Source organism: Heterodontus francisci, chromosome 19, assembly GCF_036365525.1.
Source record: "Heterodontus francisci isolate sHetFra1 chromosome 19, sHetFra1.hap1, whole genome shotgun sequence".
NCBI classification, from domain to species: domain Eukaryota; kingdom Metazoa; phylum Chordata; class Chondrichthyes; order Heterodontiformes; family Heterodontidae; genus Heterodontus; species Heterodontus francisci.
Window position 1 is genome coordinate 79,777,772 of NC_090389.1, and position 25,329 is coordinate 79,803,100.

Genomic DNA, 25,329 nt, shown 5'->3' on the forward strand with positions numbered 1-25,329 from the left:
GTTCACTAACTGTCAAATAGTTCACACCACTACTAAAACTGACAATGTTCAAACCCCAGAGTGTCGACCTCCTGGCCTCCACAAACCTTGACATGTGGCTTCTCTGCAACCAGTTTTCCCTAGGTCACCAAGGGTTCTGCTGTTTTCTGAGCCCAAATCACAGGTGGCCTCCAGCACAGATGGCTTTCAAACAACATCTCCTGTCAGTGAACTTGGTAAAACAAAAACCACATCCATGTAATCTTTTCAGTTTCAAAAAGTAAAAATATTAAAAATAATGGAAGCACTTTTGTAACACAGGCAATGACCATATCAAACAAAAGAGAATCTAACCATCTCCCCTTGATGTTCAATGGCATTTCCATCGTTGAGTCCCCCACTATCGACATCCTGGGGTTATCATTGACCAGAAACTGAAATGGACCAGCCACCCAAATGCTATAGCTACAAGAGGTCAGAGGCTGGGAATTCTGCAGCGAGTAACTTACCTCCTGATTCAGCAGTTCCTGTCCAGTATCTACAAGGCACAAGTCAGGAGTGTGATGGAATACTCTCCACTTGCCTGGATTGGTGCAGCTCCAACAATATTCAAGAAGCTTGACACCATTCAGGACAAAGCAGCCAGCTTGATTGGCACCCCATCCAACACCTTCAACATTCACTCCCTCCATCACTGACGCACAGTGGCAGCAGTGTGTACCATCTACAAGATGTATTACAGCAACTCACTAAGGCTCCTTCGACCCGCATCTTTCAAACCCACAACCTCTACCACCTAGAAGGAAAAGGACAGCGGATGCATAGGAACACCACCACCTGCAAGTTCCCCTCCAAGCCATACATCATCCTGACTTGGAGCTATATCGCCATTCCTTCACTGCCACTGGGTCAAAATCTTGGAACTCCCTACCTAACAGCACTGTTGGTGTACCTGCACCCCAAGGATTGCAGGTATTAACACACATGATGTTAAAAATAGGGGCTGATAAAGACAATAAAGATGCTCTTGTAAAAGCTGGTTGCCTGCATGGAATACCTTTCTATGTATTTGCTATGGAGTGGAAACAGGTGGAAATCCTAATGTAAAACAGCCTTTGTTTTATTCGATGGACAAATACACACAAACGTAATCAGAAGCCATCGTTATTATGGGCAATTAGCCAACTGTGGACATTTTCTTTTTGTTACATGGGAATTAGATTTTAGCATCTACTGCAGTATGCTTTATATCAATCTTCATGAACAAATTTGTTAGTGGCTTTATTTAGTAGGTCTCACTGCACACTCACTGTTTTGAAAAGAATGGGTACATCATAGTACAGATATTAAATCTAGTAAACAGATTACTGCAAGCGTGCAATCCCCTTCAAACTGAGGAAGGGAAAAAGATATGGGGACAAAGCTTTGTGACAGAAAACGTTGAGTGTGTAGAGGGCTCTAAATACCCTGAAATTCTAGATTTAAAACTCATCCCATCTTTTCATGTACTTTGCTGTCCTTAAACTAGTTTTAAAAACCAAGCTTTCATGATCATTAGAAACCAAGTAATCCAAAAGAATCCAACTGGACCTACTTTGAACATCCGTGGCGCCACGTAAGAGCTTCTCCCCGACCACATCTGTTTGATAAGCTCAGCATAGGCTTCAGCAATTTCTCCTCTCATCCCCAAAGGGTTCTCCCGATTTAGCTCTTCTTCATACTTGCCTTGTAGGAAGTAATCAGTCAATGGACCAGTATTACTCAAACACTAAAAGAGATTGAAATGGAGAACGTTTTTAATGTGCTCAAATCTGTCCCTATGTTAGATTGGCTTGGAGCGAGATTACAATTTACAATGTAACAACTTAAGTATTTCTGCGGTGATGTAAACTTTTAAAATTTGTGGAGCCTTACCTGCAATGCTGAGTTCATGAAGCATGTATTGCCAAGGTTACTAAGGCCACAAAGACCTGCTTGGCTTGGTGCATGAGATTCCCTATAATTGTAAGAACTGTTGTAAGAAGAACCATATCCACTCGATCTGGAAATACAAATTTAAGGAAATTTATAGACCAAGCAATGACAAATCAAACTTTTATCATGTAAAAATGTCAGTAAAATTATGTGCTATCTAGGATAACCATGCAAGACAGCACCATTATGCCTCAAATTTACACCACATCAAAATGGCAGTGTGAAGGCAAAAAATGGAGCAACTCAAAATGCCAAATGTTTAACACAAGTCAACCAGTATTTGCCATTGAGATACTTTTAATTGTAGATTTTCCCGACAAATTCAAAACGGTGTAAAAATTAGATGAGCATATCTACAGTACAAAGGAAAGCAGACAAAATAGTAAAGCCATGCAATGGAGTTTCTGAATGCCACTTTTAACCAGCTCAAAAAGAATGGTGCACCAAAAATTAATCTGAAAATATTACAAAGAATACACTCTAGTTAAGGTTTGTTGAAACATTGGGCACAGTTCATTATTAATATTTACTGTATGCACACAACTTTTATTTCAAAAGCCTAAAATACAAACCCAAAATAATTTTCTTCTTCATTTAAAAGGAGTTGGGGTAAGAAACAACTGTACAAAATATGTAAACTTCCACGTGATGCATCAAAATTACAGTGGAATAACGGAATGAAATCTTCATTTGGCATTACACTGCAGCAGCAGTTGGCTAACTATTCTTCAGATATAAAAAGAGACCATGCTACAAACAAACCAAAATCTCTCAGCACATTTAACTCCATTATTTACACCAAGAAATGTATTAAATTTCAAGATACTTCCGTAATTGTTTTTGATGGGGAGGGAAAAGGAAGAACCTTTTGAACATCAGTTTTTTTCAAAATGTAATAAATATAAAGTTCTAGTCCACAGCATTTATGATTTAACTTTAAGTCAGTCAACCGAGCAGACACAACAGGAACTTCAGTCTGCTGTCAGACAGGACCATTATGTGAAATTGTGTATGGCAGCTGAATAGAATAACTGAAGAGAAAGAGGAAAAAATAGGTTTGGGAGAGTGATGAAAAATTTAGACATTAAAAGCCACTGGGCTACGTTTTTTTTAGTTTGAAATAAAAACTGATTGAATCAATTAAGGCACTGTCTTTCCACCATGCAGGCACACTCACCCCCTGGTGGAGCTGGAGCTGTTTAATATGTAGCTGGAGTTGCTGGAGTTGTTGCTGTCACCATTAGAGACTGTAGAAGGGGAGGACAAGGACGAGTAGGAGTTGCAGCTAGTCGAGGATTTTGGAGAGGTAGATAAATTTCTGCTGGTGGCAGTGCTGGATCTGTCATAAAAACAAAGGCACGAACACGGATTTACAAATCATATTGCCAGATGCAAGGCAACGCTGTCAAGTCAATGCTTTTTAGAGCAGTCTTGCATGCCTAGCAATACAATTACTCAAAAAGCTAAGCAAGGGGCACTATAAATGATATTCTGTCAGAAGTTAATTGACTGTTACAGAAAGTTAACTGGAAGAGGTTGTATGTATATTTATCATGAAAGCCACCCCTCACCGCCTGAGGTGATTTCAGAAAAGGGCATGAAGCAAAATAAAAGAAAAAAAATAAAAAATGGAGGGAAGACAGAGAAAAAAGGACAGCATGTAATGTTTGGTTATTGTGTTGTAGGGTATTGGAAGAATGCTAGAAAACTCTGTAGGTTTCCTACAGTTCTACCTTGTAACAAAGAAAAATGATGACCCATGTCCCATTACAAATACAAATATACAGATGCAATCCTGCCAGCATGCAGTTCAATCCTCTCTGGACAAAAAGTGAAACTAGGACAATGTACACTCCTGCGAATTATAAAGCAGTAGTGTGGATGAGTGGTCTGGGACTGAAGATTAGACTTTATTTTTCTTAAATTCAATCCAATTGCAATTGCAATCCAATTAAAATTCTATTTTTGTATCAAAATGCCAGTTAAATTCTGTGCGGCTCATTACAGTTTTAAAAGTGTTTTGGTAAAATGTAAATGGAAGAATCTGCATACAGAAGAGTGATTTCAAACAAAAAGCATAAACTTGCTTTAAATTGTTGATACAACTGTATAAAACCCAAATTTTACAAATGACAAAGTTATCTAACCTTAGTTTTACTCATAAAAACGTATTCCCCATATATCATGCAATTAAGTCCAGGTTGCCAATGGTCTAGTAAAGAAAATCACTACAAATTTCCTTCAATAATCTGATGCCAAGACAGTACTCATAATTCTCCTCTTACTGTAGTGCGCAAGTACCACTACCTTGGGCTAGTTCAACTGTTTTTAAACCCATGTATACAAGCGCAGCAACTGTGTTCTTCTTGGTTACAATGCATGCTAGTCCACAAATTGAACAAAAAGGCCAGAAAGGTTTAATATGTGAAGGATGGACTTCAAAGACTGACCCAATAGAAAGCTACTTTTCTAACTTCATTACAAGATTCTAACCAATAGAAACAGCAAAAGGTAGCTTAATGTTTGACAATGTTTAACCAGGTTAACTTCTCCCTCAATTTTACCTGCCTGAAAATCTATTGCTGCCTGGTATGTGTCTTTTTGGCCAAAAAGATCTAAAAAACACAGATCTTCAATAGATACCAACAAGAAGTTGTCTTGACAAATGCTCAAAAGTTAGGAGAGTCCTGGCAACTGGAAACATTTACTACTGTTCTAGACTACTAAACCTTCATATGAAATAAAACAAAAGACAGACCATTGCACTCAAAACGACTACACAGATATCAACAAATGAAATCAAGTATATGATTTTGTGCACCCGCAGCCTTATGTAATCTCACATTCATGCATGGTAAGTGACAATCAACAGTGAAAACAGGACCTTCATTAACATCCACATCCCAACTACTAGGTCAACTTAAAGTGCGCTCTAATTGGGTTTGCTTTTAAAAATTCAACTGAGGGTTACAGACACCACTGTTGAGTCTGATGTGGACAATACGAAAGTGGTGAAATATTTGTAACCTCATAAAAACAATCTTCACAGTTAGTCATTACTTCAGAAATCATAGCACTTCAACTGACAATGATTTGGCTGCAGAATGTCAGTTAAATATTCTCCCTCTGCCATTTCTCCCAAGTGTTATTGGTATCCACCGTTTGAATAAAATAGCAAGACAGAAAAATGTAAATGATTTATAAACACTAACATTAGAAACATTTCTTCAAAGTAAGAATTTTAGAAACTAACATTGAGAATACAAGTCTCTGAACACTTATGTTTAAAATTAAGGGTGCGTTTGCTGACAACTCAACCACTAGGTGGTGCAGTCCTGGCACATGCACAAATGTCACTGTGAAATTTTTGGCAGCTGCCAGTAGTAAAAATGGCGCTGCTCAATTGATCACCAAAACAAATAAAACCCAAATCCCCAGTGGCTGCGAAAGCTGCCTCCATCCCACTCTCAACAGTATCCCACTCCCTCCTGCCATCGCGCTTCTCTTCGCCGCTGCCTCCCGCACCCATCTGCTCGCCCCCCCACCTTGCCGCTTCTCCCCCACTCGCCTCGCCGTTTCCTCCCCTCTGTTCTGCTCCCTCCCGCTCACAGTCTCCCTCCCCTCCCTATCTCAACATTCTCTCCCCTGCTACCTCAGTGAGGGGAAGAGAAGCGATAATCACAGGAGGGAGCGGGGAGCAGAGGAGGAAGAAGTGGCAAGGTGGGGAGTGAGCGGTGAGATGACATTGCAGCACGTGATGACATTTTCGCACGCATGAGCAAATTAGCCCTGGCAAGCCGGATGCTGATGTAGGCTGCGCATGCGCAGCATGGGTCCGTTCTGCACATGTGTGAATCTGGGAGTGCTCTGATGACGTCGGCGCTCGACTGCGTTGTCAGGAGTCACTTTGTAAAATTAAAGCTGATGGCAACTGCAAAGTTCACATTCCTTCAGCTGCAGTTGTAAATATGAAGTGCCTAAATTACCTTAGTCTGACAGCCTGTGCAAATCCACCTTTTGGTGGATCTAATGAGCTTCAATGAGATTTGCTAACTGTACTTCTCCACAGTATTTGGAGATTGGTGGCAAGTAGAAAGGTCTATTGTGGTGTGGCACCAACTGCAGCTTGAGTGTAAAAGCACTGTTATTTACTTCCCAGCTTCCTCAGACTACATACCCACTATGGCCCAAAGATCAAGTGACCCGTTTTCAGACTTGCACCAACAGTAGTAATTCTAACAAGAAAGTATGAGGCAGCTCAGGGCATCCGGCCTTTGCAGAACATCTCTACAAAAGGATGGTTAACACTGAAAATTCAGCAAGTGGCAAAATAAACTGCAAATCAACTTAATGCCTCCACACTTTTTCTTGAAGTATTAAAGAAAAATAAATCTTCCACCTTGTATTTATATTGTGTATCACATCTCAAAGCACATCAAACAATTACTTTAGGGTGCAATAAGTTATGTGAACAACAACTTGCATTTATATAGCATCTTTAAACTCAAAATACCCCATTGGAGCATTCTCAAACAAACTTTGACACAAAGCCACAGAGATATTAAGACAGAATACCAAATATTTGGCCAAAAAGTAGGTTTTAAGGAGCATCTTAAAGGAGGAGTGTGAGGTAGAAAGTTTTAGGGAGGGAATTCCAGAACTTAGGGCCCAAGACATCTGAAAATACTACCACCAATGGTGGAATGATGGAACTCGAGGATGTGCAAGAGGCCAGAATTGGAAGGGCGCAGAGCTGTAGGGATGGAAAAGGTTACTTAGACAGGGAGGAATGACACCGTGCAGGGATTGAACACAGGGATGAGGGTTTTAAAATTGAGGCGTTGTTGGACCGAGAGCCAATATACATCAGCTAATTTGTGCACAAGATCTCACAAACAGCAATGGGATGGTGGAGCAGTTAATCGTTTTTGCTGTCATTAGTTGCAAGGACTGCTGGTCAAGACAATAGATAACACGCTGGTCTTTGAATAGTGTCATGAAATTTAAGGTATACCTATACCACCCGAAATGATAGATGAGATCTTCTACAACATTTCATCCAAAAAGCTGGTACCTTAGTACTGCATTGGTTTGTTCGCATCACTCTCATATCTGAATTACAAAGTTCAAACCCAACTCAAAAGAATTGATATTACAAGCTCATTTCCTGGAATGGGGCTTCAACTTTGTGACCAAATGGCTGATGGTAACATCAAATAAAGTCAAACTTACATTGTAAAAAAACTAAACAAACTTAATTGGTCATAAAATGCAACACCACATTCAACGGTTGTGAAAGGTGCTATGAAAATGGAAGTTTTCTTTCATTCAGATTGAACCCACTGGGTGAAACTGCTGAATACCAATTGTAACAAAGTTAAGCTCACAAACAAAATAAATGAAAATTCCAACAGCTTTCATGTTCTTCCATTTACAGTCTATACAAAATCTTAAAATTCAAAATATTCAGCATTGGAATGTGGCAAGCATTGCTTTTGGGTCTGTCAGTTTGCTACAGGTTAAGTATTGTGAAACCAGAAGATATTCTTAAAGCAAATCAATTGCTTATTTAAACTGTTGATTTGAGTCGTATTGCAAATTGAAATATTTGAAATGCTTAAGAACATAAAGCAATTCAAATTTTGAAAGTCAACTTGTAGCAACTGCAGCATTTTTTTTCATTTTGACCTTTTGAGTACTATGATGACTTCGCTCATTTGGTTGAAGTTGTGCAGCTGATACCTCGAATGAGCCAAGTTGGTAAGCAGCAGCACTCGTGGGTTGAACTTCAAAATGAGCTGGTATGGTGACTATGCAAATCTTAAAGACATCATGGCCAATTAAAACATTTTTGGAGTCAGCCAATTGGAGGCAATTTTGTTTTTGTGAAAAGGATCTTGCCTCCAAAATGTGACAGGTGAAGAAAGGGCACAGTTAAAACATTAAAAAGTTTAAATATTTACATAAAACTTTTAAAAAAATTTATGTTAAGTCAGAAAAAAGAGAAAAGACAAGGTAAATTAAAATATACAGGGGATATACGAGACATGGGGAGCACAAAGGAGGAATACAAGCCAAGCACAAGTACTTAATGCCCCCTCCCCACCTATTTGTTAGCTAGCTGAAGCTATTACAATCAAGCTACTCCTGATATTTGAATAGTTTTATTACTAGGGGTTGATTCGCGGCCATGTCCCTATTCTTAGCTTGCAGCACTTTAATTTTCTCCATTTCCCTTCTCTTGAATGCATCGACTTCCATAGATGTTAGTTAACCCCCAACAACCCAAAGTAGCATCACTCCTAGGTAAGCATTAACAGTGTGTACCAGCAGGTAATTCGATCGCCAGGGGGATACACACCCAAGCCCAATTCTGTTATCAATTGACATCCACACATGTGCACTTCCAGCGGAGAGAGCCAGACAGAAATACTGAGTGGAAAGCTTAGCCTATTTCCCCCTTCCTAATTGAGGGTAGTGAGACCTTCTGAACAGATCATAGCAAGACTGAAAAATTGAACCTGTTCCTCCAAGGTCACCACTGCTTTAGCCCTTGCAGCAGCCTATTTTAAAACCATCTTTAAAGACAATGCTGAGGATTACGAAATATGCCAAGAAAATGTACACTTTAAAAGACCACATTTACTGATCATACGGAGAAATAATTCAAGTGTTAACCTCAAGATCTTAAATAAGGAGAGAACACGATACAAAAATGCTCATGTTACCTCAGAGTTTTAATATTAAACATGAATTTTCACTGCCTCAAGAAATTATGGTATACCACGTGAACATAACAACTTACTTTGTTTGAGATGTTTGTCTTGGCCATGTTCCATCATCATTCTTCTGTTCTATTACTAAAACCTAGAAAAAAGGTATTGTACTCCATTAACACTAGATCAGTGTTGAACAACAGTCACGATGTCTGCAGAGACTTAGTTAAAAAAAAACGTGGCATCTCTTGTTCTCTTTTACCACCGAGTATTTACCCATCCAAGACAGCACACATATGACCTGCTCCCATTTCTGCATTAATGCTGCAAGATAATCACTGTGATCCTGTCGGGAAGTGCTCAGCCTCTGGCTTGTCCCTTCAAATGCTTTAAATGTGGGCGGCACAGTGGCGCAGTGGTTAGCACCGCAGCCTCACAGCTCCAGCGACCCGGGTTCAATTCTGGGTACTGCCCGTGTGGAGTTTGCAAGTTCTCCCTGTGTCTGCGTGGGTTTCCTCCGGGTGCTCCGGTTTCCTCCCACATGCCAAAGACTTGCTGGTTGATAGGTTAATTGGCCATTATAAATTGCCCCTAGTATAGGTAGGTGGAAGGGAAATATAGGGACAGGTGGGGATGTGGTAGGAATATGGGTTTAATGTAGGATTAGTATCAATGGGTGGTTGATGGTCGGCACAGACTCGGTGGGCCGAAGGGCCTGTTTCAGTGCTGTATCTCTAAACTAAACTAAATAGAGAAACTGTATATGGTGCATTGTCAGTGAGAATCAGTAGTGCAGAGTTTGATGCAACATACTAACTCACCAGACTTTTGAGGATATGTTGCCACCCTATTTTTAATCTTCATTTTCTCCTTCCTGCACCCAACCTGATCCCATACCAATCACCAAAGGTACTTGTAACTAGATAGCAGAAACCCCAAATTATTCCCGCTTCCACTATACAGTGGTGCCTGGATTCTACTAGCCCTTCCATCAGTATGGTTACAATCACAAAATCATCATTACACAAGGTTTTTGACATTATAGGACACATATTAGGGCAATGGAAATATTACAGCGAAGGTCCACTAGAATAATAGCAGCAATGAAAGATTCTGAAAGAAATGCTTGAAAAAGTTAGACTTTTTTAAAAACTAGAAAAGGAAGGCTAAGGGCATTTCCATCAGACATTTTCAAATGTGAAATATGCTTTTCACTAGCTGGCAAATTGGTAATAAGTGGACAATAATGGGAGAAATCCTCCACAAAGGATTGTTCCAACATGGAATGCTTTACTACAGGTAGTTACTGAAACAAAGACTATCATTTAAAAGGGAATTGGTTTGTAATAGAAGAGGAAGGACATAGAAGAATATGGGAAAGAATATGGGAAAAAGTAGTGAACGATTAGGATAGATGGTTCCAATTGGCTACAAATATAAACTTGTTTCAGTAGCAAGTCATGGAACCAACATCAAAACTTCAGCTCTCACACTAAAAATAAAATATACCTGTTGTAATGCACCATCTGTCACTTATATGAATATCGAGAATCGTCCAATTGCAAATAGGTCATCAGCTACGACCAACCTGCCATATCTGGTATTTTAGAGCAACTGCAGACTTGAAATCTGCTGTGCAACTGTAACTTCAGTACATTCCTGTAGACTAAATCACAAAACTACAACCTCAGGCTAATTCAGCTTTATTTGAACTAAAAACAGTCTCAGCTTCTGCAGCTCCCATCTTCCCATATCCCTTTATTTTCTTGCTATTCAGTCACATCAAACTCCAGACCATATGCCTTCACTCGCCTGTTATCAATCATGATTCTTGGCTGTTCCTAATGATGCCCATATACGAACTGGGAGAACCCCTGAATGCAGGTAACTTGCTTGGACAAACAAATATACTTAAAACCACTTGTCTGTTCCTAACAGTAGTTAATAAAGAAATATCTGGAGTCAGTGATTTTCAAACTGTCCCTTCCCAAGCTGGATAACTTACAACACCTTTAAGCAAGTATGTTACACAGCACAACGTTAAATGCTAGTTCATTTTTGGAAAAACAAAAGCATTTTATACCTGAAATAAACAGCAATCTCTAACTGACTTAGCGTTTGTGGGGTGGGTGGGAGGTGTGGCAAAGAGGGGGAGAGAGCACAACAGCAACTAAGAGAGAATGAGACAGCCACTTAGACTGATGTACAGCTGTGTGGTTATAACAGAACTACCTAAGTGCTCCTTGACTCTTTAAGGCAGAGAAAAAGGAAAACAGAAAAAAAGGTTTGTCAGGACTCTCCTCTTGATCTCTATCCAGTGAAGTGTGAGGATTTCAGGGGAGAGGAGGATTGATTTCTCATGACCTATGCGGTCCAGCAGCCTGGTGACTCATTGCCTTGGCTCAATGAAGGGTGACTATTTGGATGAGAACGGAAGCAGTTTTCAGAGTTGAGCCTGATCTGTCCTCACCCAAAATCAACATGTGCCTTTCCAGCGGAGATTGCTGGAACCTTGGCTGACTCTCTCCATCCAGTGCTCATGGTGCCATCCTGGGGTAAAACCTCAGCACAGATTTGGATTTCAAAGCCCTTACGTTACTACTGTGTATGGCTCACCAAATGACTGGATAAGATTACTGGGATGGAATGGATGTTGTATCAGTGGACATGTTATGTATTTGTTAATAAAAATTACATATACTTTTCACTGAAGAGTTTTTGAAACAGGATACCTTAGGAGGGAACTGTATGGTAGTAACAATTAAGATTCAGATGCAGCATGAAGTCATCTGAACTTGCAACTTTTTTTTCCCCTATATTAAAAAACATAAGCAAATATAACTTTCAGTGGCGCAAGTCTATAATGCCAAATTTGTCTATTTTTAGTAGAATCTAGTCATTTCTTAAGGCAAAGATGCAAGTGAATCAATCTTGCATGAAAAACTCCTAAGATTCAAAGCCCTACATTACTGCCATTATCTTCAAAAGAGAAAAAGGATAAAGAAATCAGTGGCCAAAGAAAAAAACAGAATTCATTTTTATACAAAATTAAACTCCATAATAAAATATAATTTCCTGGTAAGTTACATCATATTATACCAATTCAGTCGCTCAGCTTTTATTCCCAGGCTGTACACCATGCATGTCTTTTTAAGGAATTATGGTTCTGCAATTCATCAAAACCATCCCGCATTCTATTTGAAAATTAGACCAGAATGATACCTTGCAGCCTAAATCTGTGCAATAATAATAATTTACAGGAAGTCCCAAGTGAAAGAGTTTATTTTTTTTTAAAACAAAAAGGATTCTCTGAGCCCTAATATTTTGTCACATAATATCATAGGCTGCATACAGTGACACCACTATTCCCAGCCAGAATGATTGGGCAATTCATCTGACAATCATGCCTGGATCAAGCATGACTGGGATTGATTTTATGCATATATTTTAGTTTATGTAACTCCACTCACTCCATTTCGCTGGAGTAATCACCCTGCTTTATCGGGAGAAGTTGCTCCAGTTTTGGTCATGAATTCTGTTTATTGCAGTTCATAGCAACCTTTTTAAATAGACTCTAAATAGATTTCGCTTGCTTTGCCGTTTGCTGGATAAACAGATGTTTCTGCAAAATAGACTGTTTGCTTTAACAGCCCGCCTCCAACTCATTGGCTGACAATGGTGTCAACAGGCACTCTGACTATTTTATTTCCAAGGCTGCTGTAGGTCTACCTGCCTGATCCAGCAAATGGCTTCAGGGCAGTGTTGCAAAATGAAGGCTTCCTGTAACGTGTCAAATAAATGCATCTTATTCTTCATTTCCAAGCTGCTCCTGGTAATGAATTCCTGGTTTGGACAATCCCAGACATGCAAGACCCTTCTCATTTCAATACATAGCCGACTGAGCATTGGGTATCACACCAGATTTCACAATCTGAGAGATGTATGATTTTAAAAGTTTTACAAGTTTCCAAAAACAAATGTTACATGTGATCAATTAGGTAAATTAGTGGCTGCCATGCCTACATTTCTTTCACCTCAAGTATTTTGCTGAAAATTCACTCCCCCACAATTGGGATCTCACAAAAGCTGCTTAAGAAAAACCATGTCCATGTCTGAATTTTCATGACTCCATGCATGAAGATTGAAATTAAAGTAAAAAAAAAAACTTGAAAAATGTTGATTGCTGAATACAACTAACCTATTAAAAAGATGCGAATGGTAGATTTAATGCTGAGCGAATACTGTGCCTTTTTTTTTAAAGCACTTATTCTTGATGCCACATTGAATGAAGATATTCTGTTTATGCCATGAGAAGTAGCACAACTTACACTCTTGGTAATAGAGATGACAGGAATCAGTACAAGATTGAATTTTTGCAATTTGCTGGGGAACTGCCACTAAAAATTGCCGACATATAACTGTTTCCAAAGCCACCTATTTATATCTAAATGTCATTGTCTTTTCATGGTGCTGAACTTTATTTTTAGGGTGGAGTGAAAGGAGGCAAGGTGGGGCAGGGGAAGGGAAAGGGAGCTGGAACAGATCTACAAGATCACTTTCCTATTAAATCGCTCATCAAAATTCTACCTTCTATCCACTCAAAATGTACTTTTTATTCTTCCAAAACTTGTACGGCCCTCACTCCCAGCCCCACCGTCTCCATACAGAAAAGTAGAACGTAGTACCCACCTGTCCCTGATACAGACCAGCATCTTGCACAGTGTTATCTGGCTTGTTAAGCTGCTCATAAGTATTTGTCATGTACCTATTCCACAACCTTGTCTCCTTCTCAACTGGAATATCGAACAGCTTTCGCATCTCCTTTTCTATTGTATCTGTTTAAAAAAAGCACACAAATATAATATGGCAATTAACCATTCAAATTTATTAGAAGCACTGGTTATCAAGTGTAACAATTTCAATTGGGTTTGACCTGCAGACAGTAAGATTAGTTTGCAAATATCCACAATAATTAAACAATTTTAAAAATTATAGAATTGTCTGCAAATTAACATTCTAATTTGGATATCAAAGAAGCAGCTTTACATGGGCATGAAAGCACGATGTATATGAAGTGATCTATGACTTTAACCCCTTATAGGGACTAAATCAAATCAGGAGTACATCCCTACGAATCACCTTTAATTAAGTTCAAGCCAGACACTGTCCTCTGGACACTTATTTGGATCCAAAGAATTGAACTAGTTTTCCCTCAAAGAAAGAAAACTAACCTATCATCTTTTGGATAGCCTATTTTAAAAAATAATTACGGCTAAGTCATAAATATCCCAGATATTATATGGGTCTGGGAAACTCTCTTCAATACGTATCTCTCTACTTAAAGAGGCACAGAGAGGGGGTTCTTGTAGTTGCATACAGAATACTACATGAGACGATTTATTAACTATTATATATTTAAGAATTGAACATGCAATACATTTTTAAGTGGATAAGTATATCACAATATCAAATACTACTAAGAAATGTAACACAAGCTTATTTCTAACATAGAATCTAAAAGTTTAACCTTGCTAATGTTACAGCAAAATATCTTAGAATATCCATCAAAATTTAAAGTAAACTTTTACCTTAAATTCCGAGTAAGCCATATGGTGAGAAGTATTGATGAGGATTCAACACTTCTAATTTTTGCTCCAGAAACCCTCATGTTTATACTGTTTATAAGGTATCATCTGACCTTTTAGCATTTGGTGTTACTTTTCTGTGTGTTTTTCCTGCATTTAAAATCCATATTTGGTAGTATCATTAACCATCATATCCACTTAATGTTTTGCTGGAATTCCCCTGCTCTTGAGGTTGTGAGCATTTATCTGGTCAAAATTTTTACTTGATCTCTTGTTCCTGTAAGTACTATTCCATTTATTATTTATAATTGTTTTCTATGGTACCTTGCAACAACCTTTTGAGTCGATCTGTCTACATCACCAACCAACACTATCAATTAAGTTTATTGCTACATCTTACTGATGTCACGCAGGACATTTCAATGTGTGTTTATTGTCCAAGTCCCTGGCAACAAAAACGCTGAAGTGGATTTCTCAACTTAAAAGGGGTTTCTGGTTCACATTTCATTGTAACAGGGACCTTGAAATTTCTAACACTACCTTCTTAAAGGGGAATGTCAGTGAGTCTTGAAAGCTGACCATTTATTCAATCTTTAAATCTAAAAGATATAATATACTAACTATATCTAAATTCTATCTAATTAAGCCTATTATACCTATATTCCATCACATATACACCATGTAATGCAGTGTGTGCGCACAAGTTTTCAGCAGAGAGAATTCAGATTTTCCCATGGCAAAAAGTCAGATGAGAAACACCTGGTTTTAAAAAAGAAAATCCTAATCCGTAAGGATGTAGCTGGTGGGGTCCAAGATGTGGTTGCCTCCCAGGGAACAATACCTGGCTGAGTAGTAGAGGAAGGGTTTGGGCAACCCAGACACATACTGAAGTTTTCAAGATATTAAGGGGACCAGATAGGGTAGATAGAGTAAAACTATTTCTGCTAGTTGGGTATCTAGGACTAGGGTATAGTCTAAAAATTAGAGCTGGACCTTCCAGGAATGAAATTAGGAAACACTTCTACACACAAAGTGAAGGAGGTTTGGAACTCTCTTCTGCAAACTGCAATTGATGCTAAATCAATCATTAGTTTTAAATCTGAGAATGATAGTTTCTTGTTAACCAAAGGTATTGAGGGATATGGGGCAAAGGTCATAGATCAACCATGATTTCACTGAACGGTGGAACATTCTCAAATGGCTAACTGGTGCACTACTAGTCCTATATCTTGTATGAAAAACAAGGATTCCTAATTCAAAAGTAGGGTAGAAGCTTGACGCCAAGGTATGAGACAGATGAATATAGCCGAAGCATGAAGGGTGTCATGCTAGGTCCCCACCTACAAAGAATGAGATACATTAACGTGGTCATGAGCGTTGATTTTCAACTGTAACTGGAGTGTAGAAAGGACTTGTTAAACACATCAGCCGTGGATGGAAAAGACATTTGCATATTAACAGACGGTGATTGGAAAGACAAAGAACCATTCCCTGACACATTCAACCCACAATAGACCTTGATCACCAGGTATTGTGTTTAAGAGGAGCATTCCAGAGACTGCTAAGGTGATACAATCCAAGATGTGGTCAGACCAGTTAGTCACATGACTAACCTGCTTGGCAACCTGGGGTTTTCTGAATTGTACAAACAGTTTGAACTCAATGTCTGTTTGCTCCTGGACTGAGAAGATCTCTCCTGTCTGCTCCCATCTCTTTCTCACAAGCCTCTGAATGCATTGAAGATGCATGAACCCCAAGAGAGAAAAAGTCTCCTACAGTGAACAAGATTCCATTGCCCCAATGAAAAGCAAGATCTATCTACAATCAAGGACTCTACTGTGAGCTCGAAGAACCGTAACAAAATCTTTTCAGATATTGCCTCAAATTTTTCCACTTCATTCTTCCTCTGCTCTTTTCTGTCTCTATTTGCACTTATCACGTATGCATGCTAGCATAGGCGCGTCGTGTACTTGTAGGCGTTAACCGAATTAGAGTTTAAGTTTAATAAATTTCAACTTTTCTTCTTTAAACCTAAGAAAGCCTGTTTGTACTGGTTTTGTTGCCATATAGTTGGAAAGTAGTGTGGGGAGCTGGAGGACAGAGGTGAGGTTTTAAATGATTACTTTTCATCTGTGTTCACTATGGAGAAGGACGATGTAGGTGCAGAGATCAGGGAGAGGAACTGTGATATACTTGAACGAATTAGCATTGAAAGGGAGGAAGTATTAACTGTTTTAGTGGGCTTAAAACTGGATTAATCCCCAGGCCCAGATGACATGTATCCCATGCTGTTATGTGAGGCAAGGGAGGAGATAGCAGGGGCTTTGACACAAATTTTCAAACCCTCTCTGGACACAGGAAAGGTACCAGAGGACTGGAGGACAGTGAATGAGGTACCATTATTCAAGAAGGGTAGCAGGGATAAACCAGGTAATTACAGGCCGGTGAGTCTAGCATCAGTGGTAGGGAAACTATTGGAAAAAATTGAGGGACAGGATTAATCTCAACTTGGACAGGCAGGGATTAATCAGGGATAGTCGGCATGGCTTTGTCAGGGGGAGATCATATCCAACAAACTTGACTGAATTTTTAGAGGAGGTGCCTAGATGCGTAGATGAGGGTAAAGCAGTTGATGTAGTCTGCATGGACTTCAGTAAGGCTTTTGATAAGGTCCCGCATGGTCAAGAAGGTATGAGCCCATGGGATCCAAGGCAATTTGGCAAATTGGATCCAAAATTGGCTTAGTGGCAGGAGGCAGAGGGAGATGGTCGTTTTTGCGAGTGGAAGCCTGTGACCAGTGGTGTACCGCAGGGATCGGTGCTGGGACCCTTACTGTTTGTAGTGTACATTAATGATTTAGGCGTGAATACAGGAGGTATGATAAGTAAGTTCGCAGATGACACAAAAATTGGTGGTGTCGTAAATGATGAGGAGGAAAGCCTTCGATTACGGGACAATACAGATGGGCTGATAAGATGGGTGGAGCAGTGGCAAATGAAATTTAATCCCAAGTGTGAGGTAATGCACTTTGGGAGGACTAACAAGACAAGGGAATAAACAATAGATGGTAGGACCCTAGGAAGTACAGAGGGTCAGAGGGATCTTGGAGTACTTGTCCATAGATCACTGAAGGCAGCAGCACAGGTAGCTAAGGTGGTTAGGAAGGTATATGGGATACTTGCCTTTATTAGCTGAGGCACAGAATATAAGAGCAGGGAGGTTATGATGGAGCTGTATAAAACGCTAGTTAGGCCACAGCTGGAGTACTGTGTACAGTTCTGGTCACCACACTATAGGAAGGATGTGATGGCACTGGAGAGGGTGCAGAAGAGATTCACCAGGATGTTACCTGGGCTGGAGCATTTCAGCTGGGAAGAAAGACTGGATAGATGAAGGTTGTTTTCCTTAGAGCAGAGAAGGCTGAGGGCGGAACCTGATTGAGGTATACAAAATTATGAGGGGCAGTGACAGGATAGATAGGAAGAAACTTTTTCCCTTAGCGGAGTTGTCAATAACCAGGGGGCATGGATTTAAGGTAACGGGCAGGAAGTTTAGAGGGGATTTGCGGAAAAGAATTTTCACCCAGAGGGTGGTTGGAATCTGTAACGCACTGCCTGAAGGGGTGGTAGAGGCAGGAACCCTCACAAAATGCAAGTAGTATTTAGATGAGCACTTGAAACGCCATAGCATACAAGGCTACGGGCCAAGTGCTGGAAAATGGGATTAGAATAGATAGGTGCTTGATGGCCGGCGCAGACACGATGGGCCAAAGGGCCTATTTCTGTGCTGTATAACTATGACACTAAGGAGGCGCTAAAAGTACGGTGTGTTTAAAATTGAACCCTGTTACACTAAGACCAGGTGAAGGCTGAAAGGGAACCCTAGACGTCTTTCGCACCTGGTTGTAACAGAAATTTGGGTGGTGTCTGGATTTGACCCACAGAAAAACGAGAGAAATTGGAAGTGGGAAGCCAAACTGTTCCCAACCAAAAAAAAAAGCAAGATTTCAATACAGGTTTTCTTGTGGTTGTGTGTGCTTGAATACTAACATGTCTGCAACTGAAGCTAGTAGCTCCCTAAGTCTGGGTGAAGTAACTTGGGATAAGTTAAAAGCACTGGCTATGGAGGAGTTGAGGAAAATGGCTGAGCAATGTATGATCACTGTACGTGGAAAGACTAGGTAGTCTGAACTCCTAAGGCTAGTGGCCAACCATTTTTCCCTTGAATCTGAAGCAGAAATCAGGTTCCAAGTAGACCCCGACAAGGTATTGCTAGCAAAGCTACAACTGGAACAGAGGAAACTTAAATGAGAGGAGAAAGAAAGATAGAGAGAAAAAAAGGAGAGAGAGAGAGAAACAGGAGAGGGAGAAAGAGCCTTCCAGAAGGAAGGTGAATAAAATGAAAAGCAGAAGAGGGAGAGAGAAATAATATTCCGGAAGGAATGTGAAGAGAGAGAGCTGAAGAGGCTCGAGTTAACTAGGGGGCAACAGAGTAACCCCAGGGTTATTCAGGGCTGTGTACAAAATTGTTAAAACTAGCTAAACTAATTCCAAAATTCAATGAGGAGGATGTGATTTTTGTGTCCTTTGAGAAACTGGCAAGGCAGCTAAAATGGCCAGCTGAGACCTGGTCTCTTTTACAACTAAGTAAGCTAATAGGAAACAAAGTGACTCCTGACAACGCAGTGGCCCGCAGACGTCATCAGAGCACTGCAAGCTGCGCATATGCGCAAATAGTCTCCAGCGCTCTGAAATGCTGCACATGTGCAGCCTACGTCTTGCCTTGCCAGGACTAACTGGCGCATGCACAGAAAAAAGCTCTTCCCCCTCCCTCAGCCTCTCATTCCAGGCCGTTCTCTGCATGCTCCTCCCCACCACCCCCCCCCCGGCCGCTCTCTGCACACTTCCACCACCGCCCCCCCTACCCCCACAGCCGCTCTCTGCATGCTGGCCCCCCCCTCACCCACTCACACCCCGCTTCTCCCACCCCCCCCACCCCATCTCGCTCTCCGGCCGCTCGCTGCCAGCTCCTCCCCCCACATTGCACTCTCCGGCTACTCACTCCCCTCTCTCCCTCCCCCCCATCCCACTCTCCGGCCGCTTGCTCCACACTCCCCCCACCCCCATCCCTCCAGATGCTAGCTCTAGGCCGTGGGCCGCGTTGCTTCCGTCCTCTTGGCCACTCGCTCCAACGTTCGATGGGTTCCCCACTCGTTCCGCCCGAAGAAGCAAAGTGGGCCGCGAGGCGTGACGGGGCAACGTAGGAGCAAGTGACCGTGAGGAGGGAAGCAGTGCGGCCCGGAGCTGGCATCTGAAGGGTTGGTTGGGGAGCGGGCGGCCGGAGAGCGGGATGGCATTGAAACCTCACTGAATTACTGAGGGTGTGCAGCACTGTCAGAGGTGCTGTCCTTCTGATGAGACTTTAAACAGTGCAAGGTTCTCAGAGTATCAAACATGTCCAATGTGTGCTGCCATGGTTTGAAGTTGTTTATCTGTGATAATTTGAGCTGCGTAATCTTTAATCCTGGCAGCTGCCTGAACATCGCAGACATCCATGTTTCAGTGGAATAGGCTAGCATTTGCGCATGTGCTAGTGCAGCGCCGCCTAGTAATTGCATTGTCAGCAAATGCAGCCAACTGGAAAAGCCCATGAGGTTTATTCCCTGTTGCCAGATGAGAGTTCATCAAATTATGAACTTACCAAAAATGCTATCCTCGGACTTAGTACCTGAAGCCTATCGCCAAAAGTTTGGACCCTCAAGAAGCAAGCTAATCAAACTTATCTTTGAAAGAAGTAAGCAGCTGGCTTTTGACCAGTGGCTGAGGGCTCTTAAAATACAGCTCAGCTACGAGAATCTCAGAGAAGTAATTCTGTTAGAGGAATTTAACACTCTCTCCCATTCTCCATAAAGACCCATGTAGAGGAGCCGCAGGTTCAGAGAACCTGGCAAGCGGCCATTCTAGCTGATGAGTTTGCATTAATTTATAAGTCGGTTTCCCGGGGAGAAACTTTCCTAGTCATCCCCACAAATCCAAAAAGGACAAAGGGTGGGAAGGTGATAGGAGCCCAAGCAGTCCTGGGAAAAAGGAAAGGTAGAGACACAGGGGGCCCTCCTCTAGCCAAAAAGGAAGGTGCTATGAGCAGGAACGAGACCCGGAGACTTGTGTGCTTCCATTGTAATAAAGCAGGGCATTTAAAAGTTGACTGCTGGAAAGTAAAGGAAAAACTGTTGGGTTAATTAGGGCACACCCGCTCAGTGAAGACAGGGACCTGATGGAAAGCACAGCAGAACAAGCTGCGGCTTTAACTGCAGTAAGAGTGAGACCCAGGAAGTCTACCGCTGCAAGTGCAGGAAAAGTTAATAGGATTCCTGAGGGTTATCAAGGTTTTGTGTCTGAAGGGAAAGTAACCCCATACGCCTCGAGTGGGACAAGCAAGCCCATGGTAATTCTCAGGGACACAGGGGCCACTAGATCCCTTTTACTGGGAAAAGACCTGACCTTTCCCCCCAGAGAGTGTAGTGAACACCAGAATAGTGGTGAATGGTACTGGAGGGCAGTGTATGCCTGTACCTGTACACCGGGTGCTCCTGGAGTGCGACCTAGTTTCGAGACCAGTGACCGTAGGGATTTTCCCTCGTTTGCCTGTGGATGGGGTTGACCTGCTCCTCGGTAATAATCTGGCGGGGGTGAAGGTGGTAGCCCCCCCAGTAGTGAAAGAAAGACCGCAGGATGTCAGAGAGACAGGGCAGTGGCAGGAGACAGACTCCTGAATGTGGCAGGGGTCAGGCCATGAGCAAACCAGCTCCCCTAGAGGAGACTGAATTAGCACTGCAGGCAGATGACCAGATCGGTCTGTCTGAGACTTTCTTTGGAATGTTAGGAGACCCAGAACTCAGCTAGCTGACCCAGTATCGAGAGTGTTAGCACAGGCTGCCCAGTCTCTGAAAGTGGAGCTGGGCAAGTCCCTGACTGTACTATTTAACGAATGAGGTATACTGACGAGGAAATGGGAGTTCTCCTCACAGATCTGAGAGCAAGCAGTGAACAGTAATTCACCGGATAGTGGTTCCGCAAAGTACCGGAGAGAAATATTAAGAAGGGCCCATGAGACTACAGTGGCTGTACATGCCGGTAAATGAAAGACCAAAGCCTGCATAAGACAGCAGTTTGACTGGGCAAAACTCCACAAAGATGTGGTGGAGTACTGCAGGAGCTGCCACATGTGCCAGGTTGAGGTGAAACCCCAACCTACCAGAAACCTGCACCCCTAAGTCCTGTACCGGTGTTAGGAGGACCCTCCAGCAGAGGGCTGGTGAACTGTAAGGGATAGGCAGACGCGAGGCTGGCAAAAGGTTAGATAGGGAAGAGGAAAAAGTGACCAAGAGGACAGGTTAAAGGAAGTCCGGGAGGAATCTTGGATGAAAACCCCTACTGCTGGTCAGCCAACCCCAAGAAATGTGAAAGGATAGGCCCCACATCCTCCCATGTAAATGCAGACATGAGAAGCACCGCACCAGAGTTGCTAACAGCAATTACAGGAACCTCATGGTGTAGGGGGTAACATATTGGCATGGATAGAAGATTGGCTAGCTAACAGGAAAGCGAGAAGGCATAAATGGGTCATTTTCTGGTTGGCAAGATGTGATGAGTGATGTGCCACAGGGGTCTGTGCTGGGGCCTCAACTTTTTACAATTTATATAAATTACTTAGAAGAAGGGACCAAAGGCTAAATTTGCTGATGACACAAAGATAGGTTGGAAAGTAACTTGTGAAGAGGACATAAGGAGGCTACAAAGGGATATAGATAGGTTAAGTGAGTGGCCAAAGAGCTGGCAAATGGAGTACAATGTGGGAAAGTGCGAAATTGTCCACTTTGGCAGGAAGAAAAAAAAGCATATTATCTAAATGGTGAGAGACTGCAGAGGGATCTGGGTGTCCTAATGCAGGAATCGCAAAAGGTTAGTATGCAGGCACAGCAGGTAATTAGGAAAGTTAACAGAATGTTATCGTTTATCGTGAGGGGAATTGAACACAGAAGTAGGGAGGTTATGCGTCAGCTATACAGGGCATTGGTGAGACCATATCTGGAGTACTGTGTACAGTGCTGGTCTCCTTATTTAAGGAAGGATGTAAACGCGCTGGAGGCAGTACAGAGAAGGTTTACTGGACAAATACCTGGAATGGGTGGGCTGTCTTATGAGGAAAAATTGGACAGGCTAGGCATGTATCGGCTGGAATTTAGAAGAGTAAGAGGCGATTTGATTGAGACATACAAGATCCTGAGGGGTCTTGACAGGGTGGATGTGGAAAGAATGTTTCCCCTTGTGGGAGAATCTTGAACTAGGGGTCACTGTTTAAAAATAAGGGGTCGCCCATTTAAGACAGAGACGAGGAGAATTTTTTTCTCTCACAGGGTTGAGAGTCTTTGGAATTCCCTTCCTCAAAAGGCAGTGGAAGCAGAGTCTTTAAATATTTTTAAGGCAGAGGTAGATAGATTCTTGATAAGCAAGAGGGTGGAAGGTTATTGGGGTAGCTGGAAATGTGGAGTAATCAGTTCAGCCATTAACTTATTGAACGCCGGAGCAGGCTTGAGGGGTCGAGTGGCCTACTCCTGCTCCTAATTTGTATGTTTGTAACCTGCAAAGACAAAGAAAGACCTCTAGGGAACAGAGAAACAGTGTGATGCCTCACCGAGTCGAAGTGCCACAAGGGGAGTGCAGTAGAGTCTGCACAAATACCTGCAGGCAGGAGTGTCCTCTGGGACAAAGAGGAGATTAGCAAAGAATCCTCCCCCGCAGTCAGAAAAAAGAAAACCACCCATCCCGCAAAGTCAAAAACCTTTGCATGACTCAGCAAAGCACTGAGAGAGAGAGATCAGGATAGACCTGCCCACAACTGACTCTCCTGAAAAAACAGGCAAATACTAGGTGGTGCAGTACTTACACATGCGCAAATGCAGGCTTTTCAACTGGAACATCTGTCTCTGCGCCGTTTAGGCAGCTGCCAGAATTAAAGATGGCTCTGCTCAACTTATCACAGGAAATCCTTATGGCTAGATCATTCTAGCGAACTAACCTTACATTAAGCTGGATAGAAGCTCAGTAATATGCTACTATGTAGTTCTTGGATATTAACTGTAATCTTCAGATTCATTGAATATTCCAGTAATCCTATTAAATACAAAAGGAATTTTATGATTGAATTTCCATTGGAAGATAGTGAATTGGCACCCCGATCGATGGAAAAGAAATATTGGGCAGACTATAAAATGTGTTGCCAATTTGTTATTGCAATTCGTTTATATGACTGAACAGGATTGAGTTCACCCGAACGCAGCTACTGGCTCCCACCCCATTGGCCACGCTCCCACCTCAACAACTTGCTTTCTCCCTCTCCTCCCCACCGCTGCTTCCCCCCACTCAGCCGCTCGCTCCAGACCTCGCTGCTCCCCCTCACAATCCTGGCCGATTGTTCCCCGCTCACGCCACCCCACTCTCTTGGTTGGCTGCTCGTTCCCCACTCCCCCCCACGCCCCAACCACTAGCTCTAGGCCGTGCCGCATCCCTCGTCTTGGCCACTCGCTCCCACTTTTGATCAGTTTCCACGCTCTGTCCGAAGAAGCAAGGCAAGCCGCAAGGGGCGACGTAGGTGCGAGGGGCTGAGAGGAGGGAAGCGGCACGGCCTAGAGCTAGCAGCCAGAGAGCAGGGTGGCGCGAAGCGAGGAACAATCGGCCAGTGGAGTGGGGGGGGGGGGGGGGGGGGAAAGCAGCAAGGTCGGGAGTGAGCGGCTGAGGGGAGGCAACGCGAGGCCTGGAGTGAATTGCCGGGGGGGAAGCTCCATCCTCAAAGTCTCCGATTCAGCCTTTCCCTCCAGCCGAGTGGGGGGGCTGGATAGCTCGATGACGCTTTGTCGCGCATGCGCAAAGATGGACCAGGCGCAGATACGCGATGACGTTGGCACTACGCGATAACGTTGGCACTGCATGATGACGTCATCTCACGCACACGCCACTTAGGCCTGGCAAGATGTAGCTGCGCATATGCACAGCCTGGTGCACTCTGATGTCAAGGGGCCACTGCGTTGTCAGGAGTCACTTTGAAAAAACAAACAGTTACCTCAGCAGGAACAAAGACCCTAGGCAGCCATGGAAATGGGTAAACGGAAGAGATAGTTCCGCAAAAAAGAATATGTTCATTGGGATGCCAAAAAAGGGGCGATTTTAATAAATTTTAGGATTTGTGAATGAATGCGGGAAATGCATGGGTTTTTTCTGTATCTTAGATTTTCTCTCGACCTTTTTCATGAAATGCTCCTTTTCTCAAGGCATTGCATTCCGCTGGTGTGGAGGTGTCACGCTCTGCTCCCACCTGCCAAGAATGCGGCACATCAATTTTGTTATGAACATGAACTATTACTGGAGTGAAGAAAGGACTTGTTAAACACAGCCGTGGCTGGAAAAGACATTTGTATGTTAACAGACGGTGATTGGAAGGACAAAGAACCATTCCCTGACACATTTAACTCACAATGGACCTTGATCACCAGGTATTGTGTTTAAGAGGAGCATTTCAGAGACTGCTAAGGTGATACAATCCAAGACGTGGTCAGACCAGTTAGTCACATGACTAACCTGCTTGGCAACCTGGAGTTTTCTGAATTGTACAAACAGTTTGAACTCAATGTCGGTTTGCTCCTGGACTGAGAAGATCTCTCCTGTCTGCTCCCATCTCTTTCTCACAAGCCTCTGAATGCACTGAAAATGCATGAACCCCAAGAGAGAACAGTCTCCTACAGCGAACAAGGTTTAAGAGGAATACTGTCTCCAACAAAAAGCATGATCTACCTACAATCAAGGACTCTACAGTGAGCTCGAAGAACCGTAACAAAATCTCTTCAGATATTGCCTCAAACTTTTCCACTTTAGTCTTCCTCGACTCTTTTCTGTCTCTATTTGCATGTGTGTATCGCATATGCATGCTAGCGTGGGTGCGTCATGTATCCATAGGCGTTAATCGAATTAGAGTTTAAGTTTAATAAATTTCAACTTTTCTTCTTTGAACCCAAGAAAGCC

At 42.3% G+C, this 25,329-nt stretch overlaps 1 protein-coding gene across 3 annotated transcripts in view; it reads right to left on the bottom strand.

Moving 5' to 3' along the window:
- The window catches only part of usp4 (ubiquitin specific peptidase 4 (proto-oncogene)), a 126,432-nt gene that overhangs the window by 67,831 nt on the left and 33,272 nt on the right, over positions 1–25,329 (bottom strand). For 2 of the 3 annotated variants that reach the window (XM_068052080.1, XM_068052078.1), the window contains 5 exons: positions 13,359–13,504; positions 8,759–8,820; positions 3,131–3,292; positions 1,894–2,020; positions 1,574–1,747 (listed from right to left, as the gene is read on the bottom strand). In XM_068052080.1, the coding sequence (XP_067908181.1) occupies positions 1,574–1,747; positions 1,894–2,020; positions 3,131–3,292; positions 8,759–8,820; positions 13,359–13,504 (671 nt within the window). The remainder of the gene's footprint in view (positions 1–1,573; positions 1,748–1,893; positions 2,021–3,130; positions 3,293–8,758; positions 8,821–13,358; positions 13,505–25,329) is intronic. The other variant, XM_068052079.1, reaches the window with a different exon arrangement.